Source organism: Dermacentor albipictus, chromosome 1, assembly GCF_038994185.2.
Source record: "Dermacentor albipictus isolate Rhodes 1998 colony chromosome 1, USDA_Dalb.pri_finalv2, whole genome shotgun sequence".
Lineage (NCBI taxonomy): Eukaryota > Metazoa > Arthropoda > Arachnida > Ixodida > Ixodidae > Dermacentor > Dermacentor albipictus.
The window spans coordinates 137699921-137715426 of NC_091821.1; the positions used below are offsets into that span (position 1 = coordinate 137699921).

Here is a 15506-nt window from a genome sequence, read left to right on the forward strand (position 1 = left end):
ACCTAGGTGCCAATAAATCAGGCCCTCACCACCACTCAAAAGAAAATGCGCCTCCACCCTCCACCCTCTGAATGTGGATGTACAGCGAATCTGTTGCCTACGTTAGACAAGCACGACCGACGTTAGACGACGTTCGACGAGCACCGCCACCCCAAGCAACGCACGTCACGCGCGCACGCACGCGTGTGGAAGTGCAGCGTACGTGTCCATTCCTCTATGCCCTCCGCCAAACGCAAGTGCCTTATGGAACTAATTCAATTTTTTCAAACTAAATTTCCTCAGAGAATTCGTAAAGTACCACTTACACACAAGCTGCAGACACGATAGCTTCGGAGTGTAATTCGGATATACGAGAAAACATATTTCTCTTACGCAGAAACTCACTCTTTTCCCGCTGCCGTTTGAGGGTTGTCTGAGTGGCCGCGGCCGCTAGGTGGAGGTACGGTTTCTCTACAGTGCTTGCCATAATGTCAATTACGGTCGCAACGCACGCGACAGATGCAGCGGGCTGAGCGCTCACACATCAAGGACAGATACATTGTGTGCACACGTGCGTCATGCGCGAACGCACGTGTGTGGAAGTGCAGTATACATCCTCATTATCCTAGGCGCTGCGCCAAGCGCAAGTGTGTTATTCAACTAATTGAATTTCTCAAAGTCACGTCAGGAAATTGGTAAAGTACGAGTTACAAGCTGCAGACATGATAGCTCCGGGTTGTAATTCAAGAATAGCAGAATGGCGGCATCGTCACGTGACGATATCGCCTGATGACGTAATCTGATGACGTCTTCACGTCAAACGTGACGTCACGCGATAACGTCTTCGCCAAGTGATGATGTCACCTGATGACCTCTTATGATGCCTCTTGGAGAAGCAGCAGACTGTGCGCTTACCGCTTCTTTGCAGCGTCTCTGGGATCGGCCCACGTTTTTGTGGGGGCACCGCGCACGCGAACACGAAAAATCCCGACCAACTAGAGGCTAGCAGTTCGCTGTAAGATAAGTGCGCCGTAAACAAGGGGGCACCGGGCTTAGCGAAAACTACGAGCAGCGCAGACGGAAGGACCGATGGCAGAAACGCGGCAACCGGAGCGCTGTGTGGTGCGCCACTGAACACCGCGTACGAAATCGCCGAACCGAGAGTACCTATAGTAAACAGCCTCACGTAGGACTAAGTACCACTACATAGCGCAAAGAGTGCCGGTTGCCTAAGAAAATGTGAAAATATGCTCTTGATAGAGGTTACTGTGTTTAGAGAGTGTAGAAACGTCTTGCTGCCGCCGCGCGTGCGCCAGTCGTTGCGGCTCCGGCCCATTGAACGTCATACCGTATGTGATTCAGAGCGGCAACTTTGACAGCGAACTACTTGTGTAAACAAGGTCTCAGCATATCACCAGAAAAATGCGCACTAGTGGCATTTACTCGCAAACCGATGACGCCTTATGTCATCTCAATCAATGGGCGGACCATTTCCTATGTCAGAACCCACAAATTTCTTAGCGTAATTATTGACCAAGACCTCTGTTGGAGCCCGCACATGGCCTACATGAAACGGCGCCTGACAGGAACTTCCCAGTTGTTTCAGTAGACGCAATGCTGAAACTCTACAGAGCTCTCTTTCTCGGTTTTTTTAAGATATAGTCTACCTATACTAAACAACACCTGCAAGACAAATATTCGCGTTCTGTAGGCAACACAAGCTCAAGCACTCAGAGTTTTCTTTGGTTTGCCTAGATGCACGTCAACAGAGGCAACTATTGCGATTGCTCGGGGCCATGCAATGCGAACTCACATTACGGTAGAAGCCCTGAGAACGCACATCAGACATTTTGCACGTGCCCCCTATCACCACCTTGCAACACTACCTTCAGACCGGCACCAAGCATCATTCTCTAAAACTATCGTCAAGTACAACGACAAACTTCCCTCGGGCTTCAGCGCTGCATCTAAACCATCGATACCCCCTTAGTGTCTTATCAGCCCCACAGTCCATCTCAGTGTACCAGGAATCAGGAAACAGTGAAACAACTGCCTCTGCTTCGTCTGCACGAGAGGTACGCGGACAGTTTACATATTTATACTGATGGCTCCACAAACATCCAGTGTTCGTCCGGTGCTGTGGTTGTCCCAGCAAGAGCTATTACCATCAGCTTTAGGACTGACCACCCAACAACATCGACATCTGCGGAACTAGCTGCTCTTCGCGCTGCACTTTGTTTCGTCAATCGGGAACCACCTCGACAATGGTCAATCTTGAGTGACTCAAAGGCAGCCCTACAATCTGTGCTATCAGCTCTGCGTCGCGGGTCATTCGAAAGAGCTCGTATTGGATATTAGATACCTACTCCATACATCACAGGAGAAAGGACACCACGTGACGTTTCAGTGGCTGCCAAGTTACTGCGGCGTCGTAGGAAACGAAGACGCCGATAATGCTGCTCGGGCAGCTCTTGAAGACACACAAGAAGAGGCCATACCACTTTCACGGTCCGACGCAGCTAGCAGACTTCGAGTGCTTGCACAGGAGATCACGCTTTCTCTATGGTGCGCACCAAACAGCCAGACCAACCGAAGCAACCGTCAATACCACCTGCCCTCTTTGATGCATCTCTGTATGCCAACTGGACTCCGCCGAAGCGAGGCCACTCTGCTTTATCGCTTATGGCTAGGTGTGGCTTTCACGAAATCTTACTCATTTCGCATTGGAATGGCCGACAACACTCTCTGCAATGCCTGTCTTTGCGAGGAGACGCTGGAACAAACACATTCTGTGCGACTGTCCTGAACATAATGTTCAGCGGCAGTCCCTGGCATCCGTTCTAGCGCACCTCGACACTAGACCATTGTCCCTCGAAACGATTTTCACATGCCGCCGACACAAGACATCGCATGCAGCTGAAGGCGACGAAGGGACTACTTGAGCTTTTGAAAGAGACGGGATTGGACAAGCCGCTGTGACAGTGATATCACGTACCTTGCAAGAGTGATGTACTCTAACTGACGATGTGTGTGCTGTGCTATGTGTTCTCTCTCTCCCTTCCCCATCTTTCATCCCCCCCATCGCGCTCCCATGTGTAGGGTAGCGAACCGGTTAAGCTAAACTGGTTAACCTCCCTGCCTTTCCTTCTCCACTTATTCCTTCCTTCCGTGATTCAGCTCATTATGCTATGAATTCATAAATTCAATAAACTTCAATTACATTTCTTTACAATAATTGTGCCAAGCAAACACTCATGATCTACACGAAGAACGTTCACTCATGGTCACAGCATGACTATACAGGTAGCAGATGCAATGAGAAATCATGAAATGCTTTAAGAGAAAATGGCACCTTGCGAAAGTGAAGTAACCGAACATAGCCGGCGGTAGCGGCATATCAAAGAACGCTTTATTGCTTGGTGTTGCTAGTTTTATAACAAAACAGAAAAGGGTCACATGACTGGACATGATAGCAAGAGTGCGACACGTGTAATCTGTCTTGCTCATGCTATACATCAGCACGCGGGCTTGATAACGTTACATCACGCGTGCTTGATAACACTACATCCCTTCCCCCTAAGCTGGAGTAAGTGAGACGATCTGGTGGCTTCCGTAGGCGAGTCGAACGACGTGGCAGCTGTTGGTCTTCGGCTTGAGAGCCGACAACCCGTGCTTCCGAACCTTCATGAGCTGCGGCCTGCTCGGCGCTAGACAGCCTTGTCGCCGGTCTGGACTTCGCTCGGCTTGCTAGGTAACGACCCTGTGCCGAGCCGTGGCCGGAGTTGGTCTACGTGGCGCCGCTGCGGTCCCTCCGGTGTTTCCAATGTAACCATGCGTGCTCCCGTCGTGGACACGACTGTCGCCGGCATCCACTTCCGAGCAGACTGAAACTAGCGAGACCATACTTGCCTGCCAGGTTGATACAGTGTTGGTGCTGTTGCTGCTCCTAGAACAGGTTCGCCGAAACAATAATTTTCTGTCACCTTTTTGTCTGTCAGTGAAGCTGTCAGCCTGGTTCGGGGACGGAAGCCCAACAGCAGTTCGACAGGCGATTTTCCTCCTTCCAATGGTGTCGTTCTATAACGAAATAAAAACTTGATTAGTCGCTCCTGCAATGTACCTGCCGCATTCTTTCGAAGCCCTTCCTTTACTGTCCGTACAGCCCGTTCCGCCAACCCATTTGACTGAGGATGGTATGGGGCTGTTCTGATGTGTTTCACTTGGCTTTCCTTCAAGAAACTGGACAGAGTAGCACTTGAAAACTGTGGTCCGTTATCAGATACTAAGCAGTAGGGCAGGCCAAAACGTGCGAAAATACCTTGAAGTACTTGAATGGTCGTCTCCGCTGTGGCGGTCTTCAAAGGTATGGCCTCAATCCATTTCGTCTCGGCATCCACCAACACGAAAACATTGGAAGCCACTGATGGGGCCCGCGAAGTCCATATGAAACCTGTGCCATGGTTTGTTGCTCGCCGGCCATGGAGACGGAACTTCAGCAGCCGGCATGGGCCAACATTGTATACACTGAGGGCAGCCTTTAACCAACACTTCGATGTCCCTATCTAGTCCAGGATACCAAAAAAGCGCTCGCGCTGTGCGCTTCATGGCACTGATACCTGGGTGACTTTCGTGCAGTTCCTTTAGCATGCATCGTCGCGCAGCCTCTGGCAGCACTACTCGATGGCCCCAGTAAAGGCCAGAATACATGGAGCGAACTTTCACGACGATGTTCGGGCGGCAGAAAATCTGCCGCGGCGCGACGCCGTATGTTCGTCGGGCTGCGCTACATGGAGCAAAGACGCGGCGGCCGCCACAGGCGAGTCGCTGCGTTGTTATCAGTGTGGCTAGACGAGGCAAATGCGCTGTAGTGAAACACATGACACAAAAAAAAAAACTTTAACGACAACTATTATCGCTTTGAATTGTGGAACACTCTAAAAACGCGTAAAATTTTGTTTAGAAATGGTTTCTAGTGTTTTTTATGTGTTTGAGACATTCATCTGCCGATGTAGTTTAAAGAAAGCGGCGATGCTATGCGTTGTGGCAACACTGGGCGGGTAAACAACTTTTGGTTCCTTCAACTCTGCGGCTCTGTTCTGTGGCTCAACGCGCGCGCGGCACGCTTCTGAACAGTCGAAATTAACTTGTTAAATTCCAGCCGCGCCGCTTTGGATGCCATGACTACGAAAAGCGGGAGACCGGCGTGAACGATAGAGCGGGATCGGGATACACGGACAAGCGGGGAAGCCTAGTCGGAAGTCGGGGCGGATAGTGAGACCTGATTGGCTCGCTGTGGGGCGCCGCTCGTTTGCCGCTTCCGGTATCGCCGACGCCCGACGAACTTTTCTGCGCCAGCTAGATCGGCGGCGAACGACGTTTTCTCCGCCGCCGCGCGTCGCGCGTACGCCGCCGGCCGTCGAACGCCGACTATTCGTCGTATATTCGCTCCATGCATTCTGGTTTTAAAGCAGATCGTGACAGGCCGTGAGGTCGTTACGGCGAGAAAAGTACGGCATCAGGTGTTGCTGTACCACCGATAACTGCCGCGGCCAGCCATGTGTGATCCACCCCCTGATCTGATGCAGCGTATCGTCCGATCGGCTCAGTTCCGCTAAGTGCTGAGCGGAAAGGGTCATGGAATTTAGGCTCCGCGTATAAAGCACGTATTCCATGGGTTCTTGCCCTCCTCGGTCACCTAAGCACGGCAGTGGAAGGCGACTGAGGGCGTCTGCGTTAGCATTTAGGTGCCCTTGGTGGTACTCGAGGTCATAATGGTAAGCCGACAGTAGCAATGCCCATCGTTGAATTCTCGCTGCTGCCATATGCGGTATCGGCCTCTCCGGGTGAAACAGTCCTGTCAGTGGTTTGTGATCCGTCACCAGAGTAAAATGCTTTGCCAACAAGTAATCTCTAAACTTAGTAACGCCGAATACCAAGGCCAATGCTTCTTTCTCCAATTGCGAGTAATTCCGCTCAGCAGGCGTCAGTGCCCTCGAACTGGACTGGACATGATAGCAAGAGTGCGACACGTGTAATCTGTCTTGCTCATGCTATACATCAGCACGCGGGCTTGATAACGTTACATCACGCGTGCTTGATAACAGTACAGATAGTGTACCATTAAGTTGTGCATCGCTGATCGAACATCTCCACTGTGACTATTATGGTGTCTATATATTGCTACGCGAATAATTTTATATTGAAGTCGAATAAGGAATACGCAGTATATGGCGTCTACAGCAATTCCTGAATGCGGAATTTCCGATATGTTATAAACACTTCGCCACTCAAGTCGTGCTGATGTTAAAGGAGCTCATTAAAACTGTCCATTTACTTATTTATTTGCTATAAAGTCTTAAAGCAGAACACGCCCTATGACAGAGGCCGTAAAAAGGTGGGGGGGGGGGGGGCGAGCACTCCAGGTTAAATTTAGCGCCTTAGAGTTTTACTAAGATGCACCAAAAACACGGTACGCGAACGCTGTTGAATTCTCGCTACATCGTGTGCAGGCGCTGTGGTCGTGTATCGAACCAACAAGTTTGTGCTCAGCAGCAGGACGCCATAGCAGATGAGTGACATCGGCGTGTGTAACTGTTAGTAGCTCATAGATAACAGAAGACCACAATTCACGCGTCAAAAGCTGCGGGACTTTGCAACAATGCCTTTAATTTTTTATTGTATATTTGACCTCCCGCGGTGCAAAGCCACGCCGCCGCTATCGCCATGCTGGGGCACTGGGCAACGATGAGTAATAAGTATAATCGAACAAAAATAATCCTCACAAAAATGAAAAAAATTATATGGAAACAGATACAATACAATACTGGAATTTCAATGACGCCAAGCTTGCTTTAGCTATAGCGAAGTAGCGGTGGTATAGTGGATGGCGCGCACGGTCTTGTCGCCCGTAGCTGTTATCTCTGTCATGAGGAGAAAGGCGATGTATAAGATGCTTATCGAGGGAAGCGTGGGCATGGGAGGCATATATATATGGTCAGAACAGTGCGTGACGTATCCAACACATTTAAAGCTTTCACACCCCTTATGTTACAGTGACACAAACACTTCCTGGGGGATTGACTAAGACTCGGCCCACGCTCACTGACCCCAAGAATGGATCACACCAAATATAAGAAATACAAGAAGATCAAAGAAGCCCTTGCACGTCTTGGTGTATTCCATTAAAATTGAAACAAGTTCGCTTGTGCTGGAGATACCTATATGTGAGCCGACATTATCCATACCAGTTTTATGGCGTGATGTATTGTCTTATTGCTCAGGAATGGAGGTGCGCTCATTGGTATTGCTTTTTCGGTCGAAATTCCCTGCTATATAGGCCGGAGCATTCAGTGGCGCGTATATATCCCCATCTGACCAAGAAAGGGGCAGCAGCTCGCATATTAGAAAATTAAAGAAGACGTTCAGTATGTTGGGCTATACCAACAAGGATCCTGTGGACTTCAGAGATGCATTTAAGTCGACAATCTCAATGCAGGTTTGTATTGCACAAAATTATTTGATTACGCAAAAGTTTATTGGTCAATCTCGAGGGCAATATAAGTACGTACACCGTTACAGTAGACATCGGTGAATTATAGGCAAAGAACGCTTCAAAACGGCACCATCCGTTCCCTTCTACCCTGATATCGAGAGATTCATTAAATAAATGGTTGTTAACCAGGATGGTGCAGAACCTATGGGGAGAATGCGGCGCGTAGTCAATGGGTTGTGCGTAAGTTAGCCCACAAATCCCTCTTTTATACGCGGCTTCAAGGAAAGCAACGGGCACCTACGGTTACCCCCCCCCCCCCCCCCCACAAAGGAACATTTACACTATATCTTAGCCAATGCTAATTAGAAAAATATTTTAGAAGTTATGAAGAAAACTGCTTACCTTCAATGACGCTTTGCCGACGCGGTGCACAAAGAGTTGCGAGGCTGGGTGAATTTTTTATAACGCCCTAGATTAATCAACGTTAGAGTTTTCGTTTAACACGTTCCAAAAAGGGGACGACAAGCCAGGATGTAGTCAGCGAGCCTCCTTTCCTCCCCTTCCAGCGGATTTCGTGCGTACTTGCAGCAGAAGCATCGATCTTCGCGCGGCCCTGTCGGCTACTTAGATAAACACGCTCCCAGCTGTGTTGTTCACGAAAGCAAAACGAGGAGCGCGCGATTTGACGAAAATAACTACAACACCGTGCGAAGCGGCGCGCGCGTATAGCGATAATATTCACTCTACGGGCGCTCATTTGAACGCCTATCTAGGGAAGCCTAATCGGGCAGTAGGCGTTCTCTTATCCGCGCCATGCAAACGACTCCGGATGGTCTTTTTCTTCCCAATCGGCCGAAACCGAGCCTATGGGACAGAAAATTTGACTTCCGTCCACTCAAAATAGGAGCCGCCCATGAGTGCCGCGCGAGCGCCTTGAAACGGTGCTAAATAAAGACCTGCAGGAACGCTGCGGAGAAAACAAAAGGAAGAAAACGAAAGAACAGTCGGGCCAGCGCTGTTCCCGCTGGCCGGGATAAGGCATCGCCGCTTTATCGTGGACGCGTTTGCTCACGCGAGAGCGTCGGCGCCGCGAGCTGCAAAGCGCGATGGCCGCAGTGCGCGCGGGAACCACTCACGCGGGGAGTGGCGCCTCGCGTCGGGGCCTCGGCGCTTCCGCTCCTTCCTGAAACCGGAGGCACCGCCTTTTCCGCCTCCCCCTGGCGTCATATAAAACGAGGCCGGCGAGAAATGCCGCCACAGTGGATAAACAAATGCTCGCGAGCAATGAGCACCACCATGCGTCAACTCGTAAGTGCTTCTGGATTCTGCCTGCTCCCTTCGGACACTGCGCGACGGCCCGACGCGAGGATGGTGCCCCGGACTCCTCCGCGGCTTAGTCCGTGCGCGGCGGAGCGCGCGCTCGGGAACGACGGGCTGAACACGCAAGCGGGGCGGCGTGGACAGAGGCCTTTGTCAAGGCCGCCCCACTTCAACTTCAGCCTCGTTTCCGGACGCGCGGCGTTCGAGTACGTGTCGATTGCGTGACAAGGCAACCTCTGCGTGACTTCTGGATACTCAGGCTGTCGCTCGCCACTGCTACGCTGGTCCTTTGCTGACGACCCCCCCCCCCAACCCAAATCCGAATGTCTTCTACGCCTATGCTCAACGTGCTTAAGATACCGCGCGTGCGTGCCACGTCAGCTAACGCCTTACGGACTCTGCTTTGTTCATCCCGGTTACAATGTTCTCCCGTGTATGCAGACGCATTCGTATACTGAAATGCAAGAGTAGGGTTTGGAACCATGGGAAGTCAATTTTCAATATGTAGTGAGGGTTATTTATTATCCCCCTCACTTATTTCTAAAATTTGCGCTTCTCTCGTACAAAAAGTTACGGCTTACACAGGTTATTACGACAGCTGAGTATGAAGATGACCTCACTCCATTTTATTCATACTCAGCTTGCGCATAACCTATGTAAATCGCATCCAAGAAGCAGGAGTTCGTTCTTTACTCTCTTTTAACATTATCAAAGCCACTAACATTATCAAAGCCAATTACACGTATCAACATGAAAGCGGTGTTTGGAAAATCTCTCTTTAAATCACGCGTTCTCGAAAATGTTTTTCCGAAATGGAGAAATGAATGGAGCTACACATTTCATATTCCCTGCGCAATATGGCCAACTGCGCGGTGGCCATTTTAGCATAGTGTATGTTGCATAGGTTCGTTGGTAGTATTTTGTTGGAAAAAATTTCGATGGAAAGGGCAATGGTCTCAAACACTTGCACTGATTCTTCACGTAAATATTCACGTGTGAAATGACGTTGCAATCCCGCAGCTGCCGCTGTGGCTTAGTGGTTGAGGGGTCCTGCTGCCAAGGACCCGGGTTCGATGCCCGACCGCGGCGGCTGCATTCTGTCGGCGGCGGAATGATTAACGCCCGCTTACTTGAATTTATGCGCACGTGAAAGAACCCCAGGTGGTCAAAATAGGTCCGGAGCGCCCCACTACAACGTCTCTCATGACCCACTGTGCATTTTTGGGGGAGGTTAAACACAGCTACTGAGAAAACTTCGCGATTCTATTCCGATGCTACTCGCTTTCGTTCTTCATCAGTGGCCCGAGCAGCATTTCGCCCACGCCGGGGGCAGCCGGTCGTGAACGGTGGGTGATAAGAAAGGAATATAATCGAGCGAACGAAATCCTGACATAATTTGAATTTGCCGGCGTTCAGTGGTCGCAGCGCGATAGCAATGTTTGTGGTTTCGTGAGGCAGGAGCAAGCAAGGCAAATTGTAACCGCACAATTCGGCGCAAGTGTTCTACCTAGGCTTCGTGGTCAGTAAATGTAAGTTGGGAACGAAATAACCTATTGGCCAAATTTGCATAAGAATTGGAAATGGTGGCGTCAGAAGCTCCAATATCTAAGTAAATTGGGGAAGGTCCCGCTCACAGGTTGCCACTCTTCCATAGAATTTTTGCCGCCGATCTTAGCCATTGAGATTACATTTCGAGTACAAGGCTGTGCCCACTTCGAAGTAAATTAACAAGTTAAATGAATTACATTGCTATAGCGCATTTTCACGAGGCTTTAGAGAGCTCTTAAACAAAATGTTACGTTGTCGAACAATTTTTCCTTTTCTCGCATGAATAACCTTTCATGCCATTGCGGGGCGGAACATCTTTGCTAAAACGCTAATTATTTAGCACATTTTTGTTCAAGCACTGTTCGAGCACTTTTTGTGCCCATAGCATCGAGCGGGCCAGTTTTGTACTGACAGATGCAGCACGACTTCTTTTCTTCGCTAGTTTTTCTCTTTTTCAAAGGTATACTAACACCGTTTGCACATGCTTCAAGAAACTTCAAGAAATTTCACGAAATTGACACTGTAAGTTTTGTAAAGGAAGACGCAGGAACCTCGTGCCAATTACGTTATGTGTGATGCAGGTTACTTAAAATACTGTTCTGTCACAAGTTGGCACGGATGAATAACGAGATAGTTATTATCCTTTTACCATAACAGAAGATTAGCAAGAAAGCATCAGCCAAACGAAGCGAGGATGCACGCGGTTAAAATAGCAGATATGATACAAGCAGCTAAAGCTCGCCGAGACCATTCTTGTCTTCAATACAGTTTTTACGTGCAGGTTTCTGGCCTTGTACTGGTCATCATCTGTAGTGGCGTCAACGCTGGTGACATTCATGGAGGGCTGCCTGACGTGCCGCAAAGACTGGATGGAATGGGAGGACTGGACATGAAATTCGGAGCCATGGGAGGAGCTGGAGGCCCAGGTCCAATGGGACAATTGGGACCACATGGCGGTCCCTATGACGGCGCAGGCCCGGGTGGCCCTGGGGCCGATATCCCTCCTAACGTTCTCGATAAAAGAGGCTACGGAGAGCCCGAGGCAGGACCCAACGGCGACTATGGTGGCTTTGGTGGCCCAGGCGGACCAAGCCAGGGTCTACGTCTCGACATCGGCATGGAACAAGGCGGACCTGGTCACGCTGGGCCTGGTGGCCCCAGCGGGCTCGACAGTGCTGCTAGCCACGAAGGACCCTTTGGGTTCGGAGGCCCAGGTGGGCTCGGCAGCCACGGCGGCTTGGGCTTTCTCGGTGGCTTGGGCGGCGCTGGTGGCTTCGATGGTTTTGGTGGTCTAGGCGGCCATCGCAGCAGTATCGGCCAAGGTGGACTCGGAGGCGAGCATGGCGCGCAGCTTGGTGCTGGTGGAATTGGTGGACATGGGGGTGAACTTGGTGGTTTCACTAGTCAGAGAGTTGGACAAAGTGGATACAGTGGAAATGGTTTACTTGGACTTGGAGGTATGGGCGGTATGGGTGGTTTTGTTGGCCTTGAAAAACAAGGCATGTCTTTTGGAGCCGGAGGACCCTCAGGAGGATTGCATGCATTTGCTGGTGGAAATGGAGTCAATGGACTCGACTCGAGAGGAGGTGTGAACGGTGGTTCCGCTGGTGGAAACGGTGGCTATGGCGTAATTGACAGTAAAGGCAGTGCAGCGGCTGGGCAGAGGGACGGAGGTCAAGGAGGTGCGTATGGTGGCCAAGAATACAGAGCAGGTGGAGGCGGTGGTTACAGTGGCACCAGCGGTCTTGCTAACGAAGGCGGTGGGCAAGGAGGAGGCTACGGAGGACTTCGTGGCTACGCTGGAGAGCGCGGAGCTTTAACAGGAGGCTACGGAGACCTACGTGCGAAAGGTGGAGCTGGCGGTTTTGGTCGCCAAGGTGGATATAATGGCGGAAATGGAGGACTCGGACAGGGGTACGGAGGCCAAGCATCCAATTCAGGTGCAAGTGGCGGCTTCAGTGGAACTGATGGATATGGCAGTGGAGGAGGAAATCTTGGTGGCATCTATGGGCCTGGTGCATATGCTGGAGGAAGCGGAGGAGATCGAGGAGGCGGAAGCCTTGGCAGTGGCTACGGCGGTTCTGGTGGATATACCGGAGGAGGGGGAGGAGGCGGAAGTGGAGGCCTTGGCGGTGGCTACGGCGGTCCTGGTGTATACGGCGGTGGAGGAGGAGCCCTTGGTGGGGATTACGGTGGTTCTGGTGGATATGCCGGAGGAGGTGGAGGTCGCGGTGGCGGCTACGGCGGTTCTGGTGGATACGCCGGAGGAGGAGGAGGAGGAGGTCTTAGTGGCGGCTACGGTGGTTCTGGTGGATACGGCGGAGGTGGTGGAAGAGCAGGAGGCGGAGGTCTTAGTGGCGGCTACGGCGGTTCTGGTGGATATGCCGGAGGAGGTGGAGGAGCAGGAGGCGGAGGCCTTGGTAGCGGCTACGGCAGTTCTGGTGGATATGCCGGAGGAGGTGGAGGAGGCGGCGGTGGCTACTCCGGGCCTGGCGGATATTCGGATGAAGGAGGAGCTGGTGGTCTTGGTGGTGGCTACGGTGGTCAAGATGTCAAAGGAGGTGGAGATGTTGGCTACCGAGGATCTGCTATGCTATCATACCAATATGGAGGGCTTGGAGGGAGTTACCTTCCTAGTAGTGGTACGAATGGAAAAGGTGCTGCATTTGGTACGTCTGGCGGTGGTGGTGGTGGAAGCAAGGAACAAAGCGGTAGTGGTCGAAAAGGCCGCAGCTTCGATAACTCTGAAAAAAAGGGCAGCAAGGGAGGCAAGAGTGAGAACGAGGCTAGAGATGACGTAAGCGGTGACATTAGTGGACTCACCGAAGCAGAGATAAAGCTCAGGCAAGCTCAAATAATACGCCTTGCCCGATTTACAGCACTTCAAGCAACCGCGCGGATGTCTGATGAACTTGGACAAGGCGTTGTTTTCCTGCCAGCTGTTGCAGCAGGCACCGCTGGCCTAGGACACCTAGGATCAGGCGCTGTGAATCTGAATAACGCCGGAGCTGGCCTCCCAGGTCTCGGCCTTTCTGGCGTTGGAGATCTCGGTACAGGCGCAAGTCTTGGTGCTGCGAGCTTGGGTCTCAGTGCCGAAGGCGCTGCTTTTAACGGAGGTGTGGGCCACGGTGGTGGAGCAGCGGCTGTCGGCACCGCTTTGCCTGTTCCCGTATCGGTGGCTGTGGAAAAGGGAGAATTCGCCAAGGAGGAGGCCTTGCAGGACCCGTACCATTATTACAAGTTCATGGACGCTATGCCCACGACAAAAGCCGTCAACTACCCAGTCTTCCAGCTCTATCACAACTTTGGGCCCGACGTATCGGTCAGCCATTCGGTGAAGCATCTTGGCAACGGTTTTGTGTATGGTCATCCCCACAACAATGTCCAAGGTTTCGGTGTTGGGCTAGGCATAAGGATTCCAATTTTGGGACTGGGTGTAGAGTACTCCAAAAAGATCAAGCGGCTTCATCATTAGCGAACACTATAGGTAGGTTCTATGAACTCCTTGTATATGACATCGTCCTAAACTCATTGCATCAAAATAAAACGCATTCCCAGCCCTAATAAAACTGTCTATCACACGTAATAAAAACTCTTAGGTGATGCCTATGCTCGAAAGATCGCCAACATTCTATTTCACGCTAGAATAACGCCTTCAGAAATTACACCGTGGCAAATCATCATTCTCTGTTCATCGCAGCAACCTATAGTGGCTGTACAGGCTTTCTCTCCCCTTATTCGCCGATACAAGCTATTCACAAAAATGCGCGTGTAGTACGTAAGCGGAGCTAAACCAACGACTAGCATTCGCTAGAATACCGATACGGTTATGAAGCAAAGTGTGCTACTTTTGATTCATACGGTGATGCTTCACATGACGGTACTACAAATAAATAAGTCTTTATCGGAATCTTCTTGGAGAAATTTATGACGCATCCAGATCATCAGTCATCGACGGTATACATGCCTGTTCTCGTCATGAAATGTTTCTCCGTCAATCCACTCCATGCTGCCTGGGTGGTATGATCGGTATTTCGGTGTTAAGGGATGTGCGTAGTGACATAATTTCTTGGCGTATGGAAGTGTAGCGAAACAGGATAGTCAAGAGAATACGGCGTGCTGTCGCAGCATCACGCACTGGACTAGTATCCCGTTTACAATGTAAAAAGCTTTCCATACTCGGCGCGAGCTGGGTTGCGCTCAATTCCGATCTATATAAACGACTGCTATGTTCTTGTAATGAAGGTCTGCATAATGGAACCTTAAACAACAAAAGTGGAGTCTTCTGCTGTGTGATTTTGAATTAAGAGCTGTAGAGCGCACAACTCTTCACGTGCACCGCACAAGATGCGCATACGTCACAAATTAAGAGCAACACCATATTATTGGTTCTTTACAGCGTGTTTGAGCCTTCCAAAATGGCGGTGGCCTCGCTAAGATCCTGGACGCGCATGCAGTCGTGTATGTTCTTACATAAATAGAGGAACGAATGCAGATGACTGACGAATAAGGAAGCAGGGCGTCGCCTGCTTCTGTTCGCATCCTTCATTGGTCAGGTCCCTCATGAAGCTCCTCCTCGCACGTTAAAGCACGTGTTACGAATTTACGCCAGTTAGCAGATGGTTATTCCTATGCGAGCTCACAGAAGCTAACGTACAGAGCTTACAGAGCTAGAGCCCCGCATTTCGAGTCCTCTTGTGCTAACTACCGGAGACCCCTGATACTTGTGCATCTAAGCGGCAACAAGGACCAATGCTATCAGTCACGTGAAGAGTGGGCTGCACTTTGTACGGCTGGCGGACACTTCCACACGATTGACTAAACAAGCGACAGAGAAATAGCAGCGAGGAGTTGGAGTGGCTCCCTCTTGCGAGTGACGTCGTAACGGTCAGGACGCCACTTGCTCCGGCTGGCTCGGCTGCGGCGCGCACTCGTTCCCTTCCTGCATGCATGGGGTATGAGCGGCTCGAGCCGTACTTACTGAAGGATACGTCGGCTTCTTTATGCTGCCATGCCTGAACCGCTGTTTCTTCATCAAAACCGCGTGAATCAAGAAAACTTGAGGCTTGGATATCGCAAGTTACGTAGCACTAAAGGGGTCTAGTGGTTTTGCAATGTATATATGCGCCGTGTCAGTCCATGAATTTTGCGTAACAAGAATATCTGC

The 15506-nt window shown here is 50.8% G+C and overlaps 1 protein-coding gene and 1 long non-coding RNA gene across 3 annotated transcripts in view; one reads left to right on the forward strand and one right to left on the reverse strand.

Moving 5' to 3' along the window:
- The window catches only part of LOC139050132 (uncharacterized), a 31315-nt gene extending 23021 nt beyond the window's left edge, over positions 1–8294 (reverse strand). The window contains exon 1 of the long non-coding RNA XR_011508803.1: positions 7874–8294. This is a non-coding gene — a long non-coding RNA (uncharacterized lncRNA). The remainder of the gene's footprint in view (positions 1–7873) is intronic.
- LOC135911805 (uncharacterized PE-PGRS family protein PE_PGRS24-like) overlaps positions 1–14184 on the forward strand; it is a 31009-nt gene extending 16825 nt beyond the window's left edge. The window contains exons 1-2 of one of the 2 annotated variants that reach the window (XM_065444147.1): positions 8518–8779; positions 11121–14184. In XM_065444147.1, coding sequence (XP_065300219.1) covers positions 8720–8779; positions 11121–13814 — 2754 coding nt within the window. In that variant the 5' untranslated portion in view covers positions 8518–8719 and the 3' untranslated portion in view covers positions 13815–14184. Of the gene's footprint in view, positions 1–8517; positions 8780–11120 lie in introns of those variants that run through there. The other variant, XM_070526322.1, reaches the window with a different exon arrangement.
- Positions 14185–15506: the final 1322 nt, after the last annotated feature.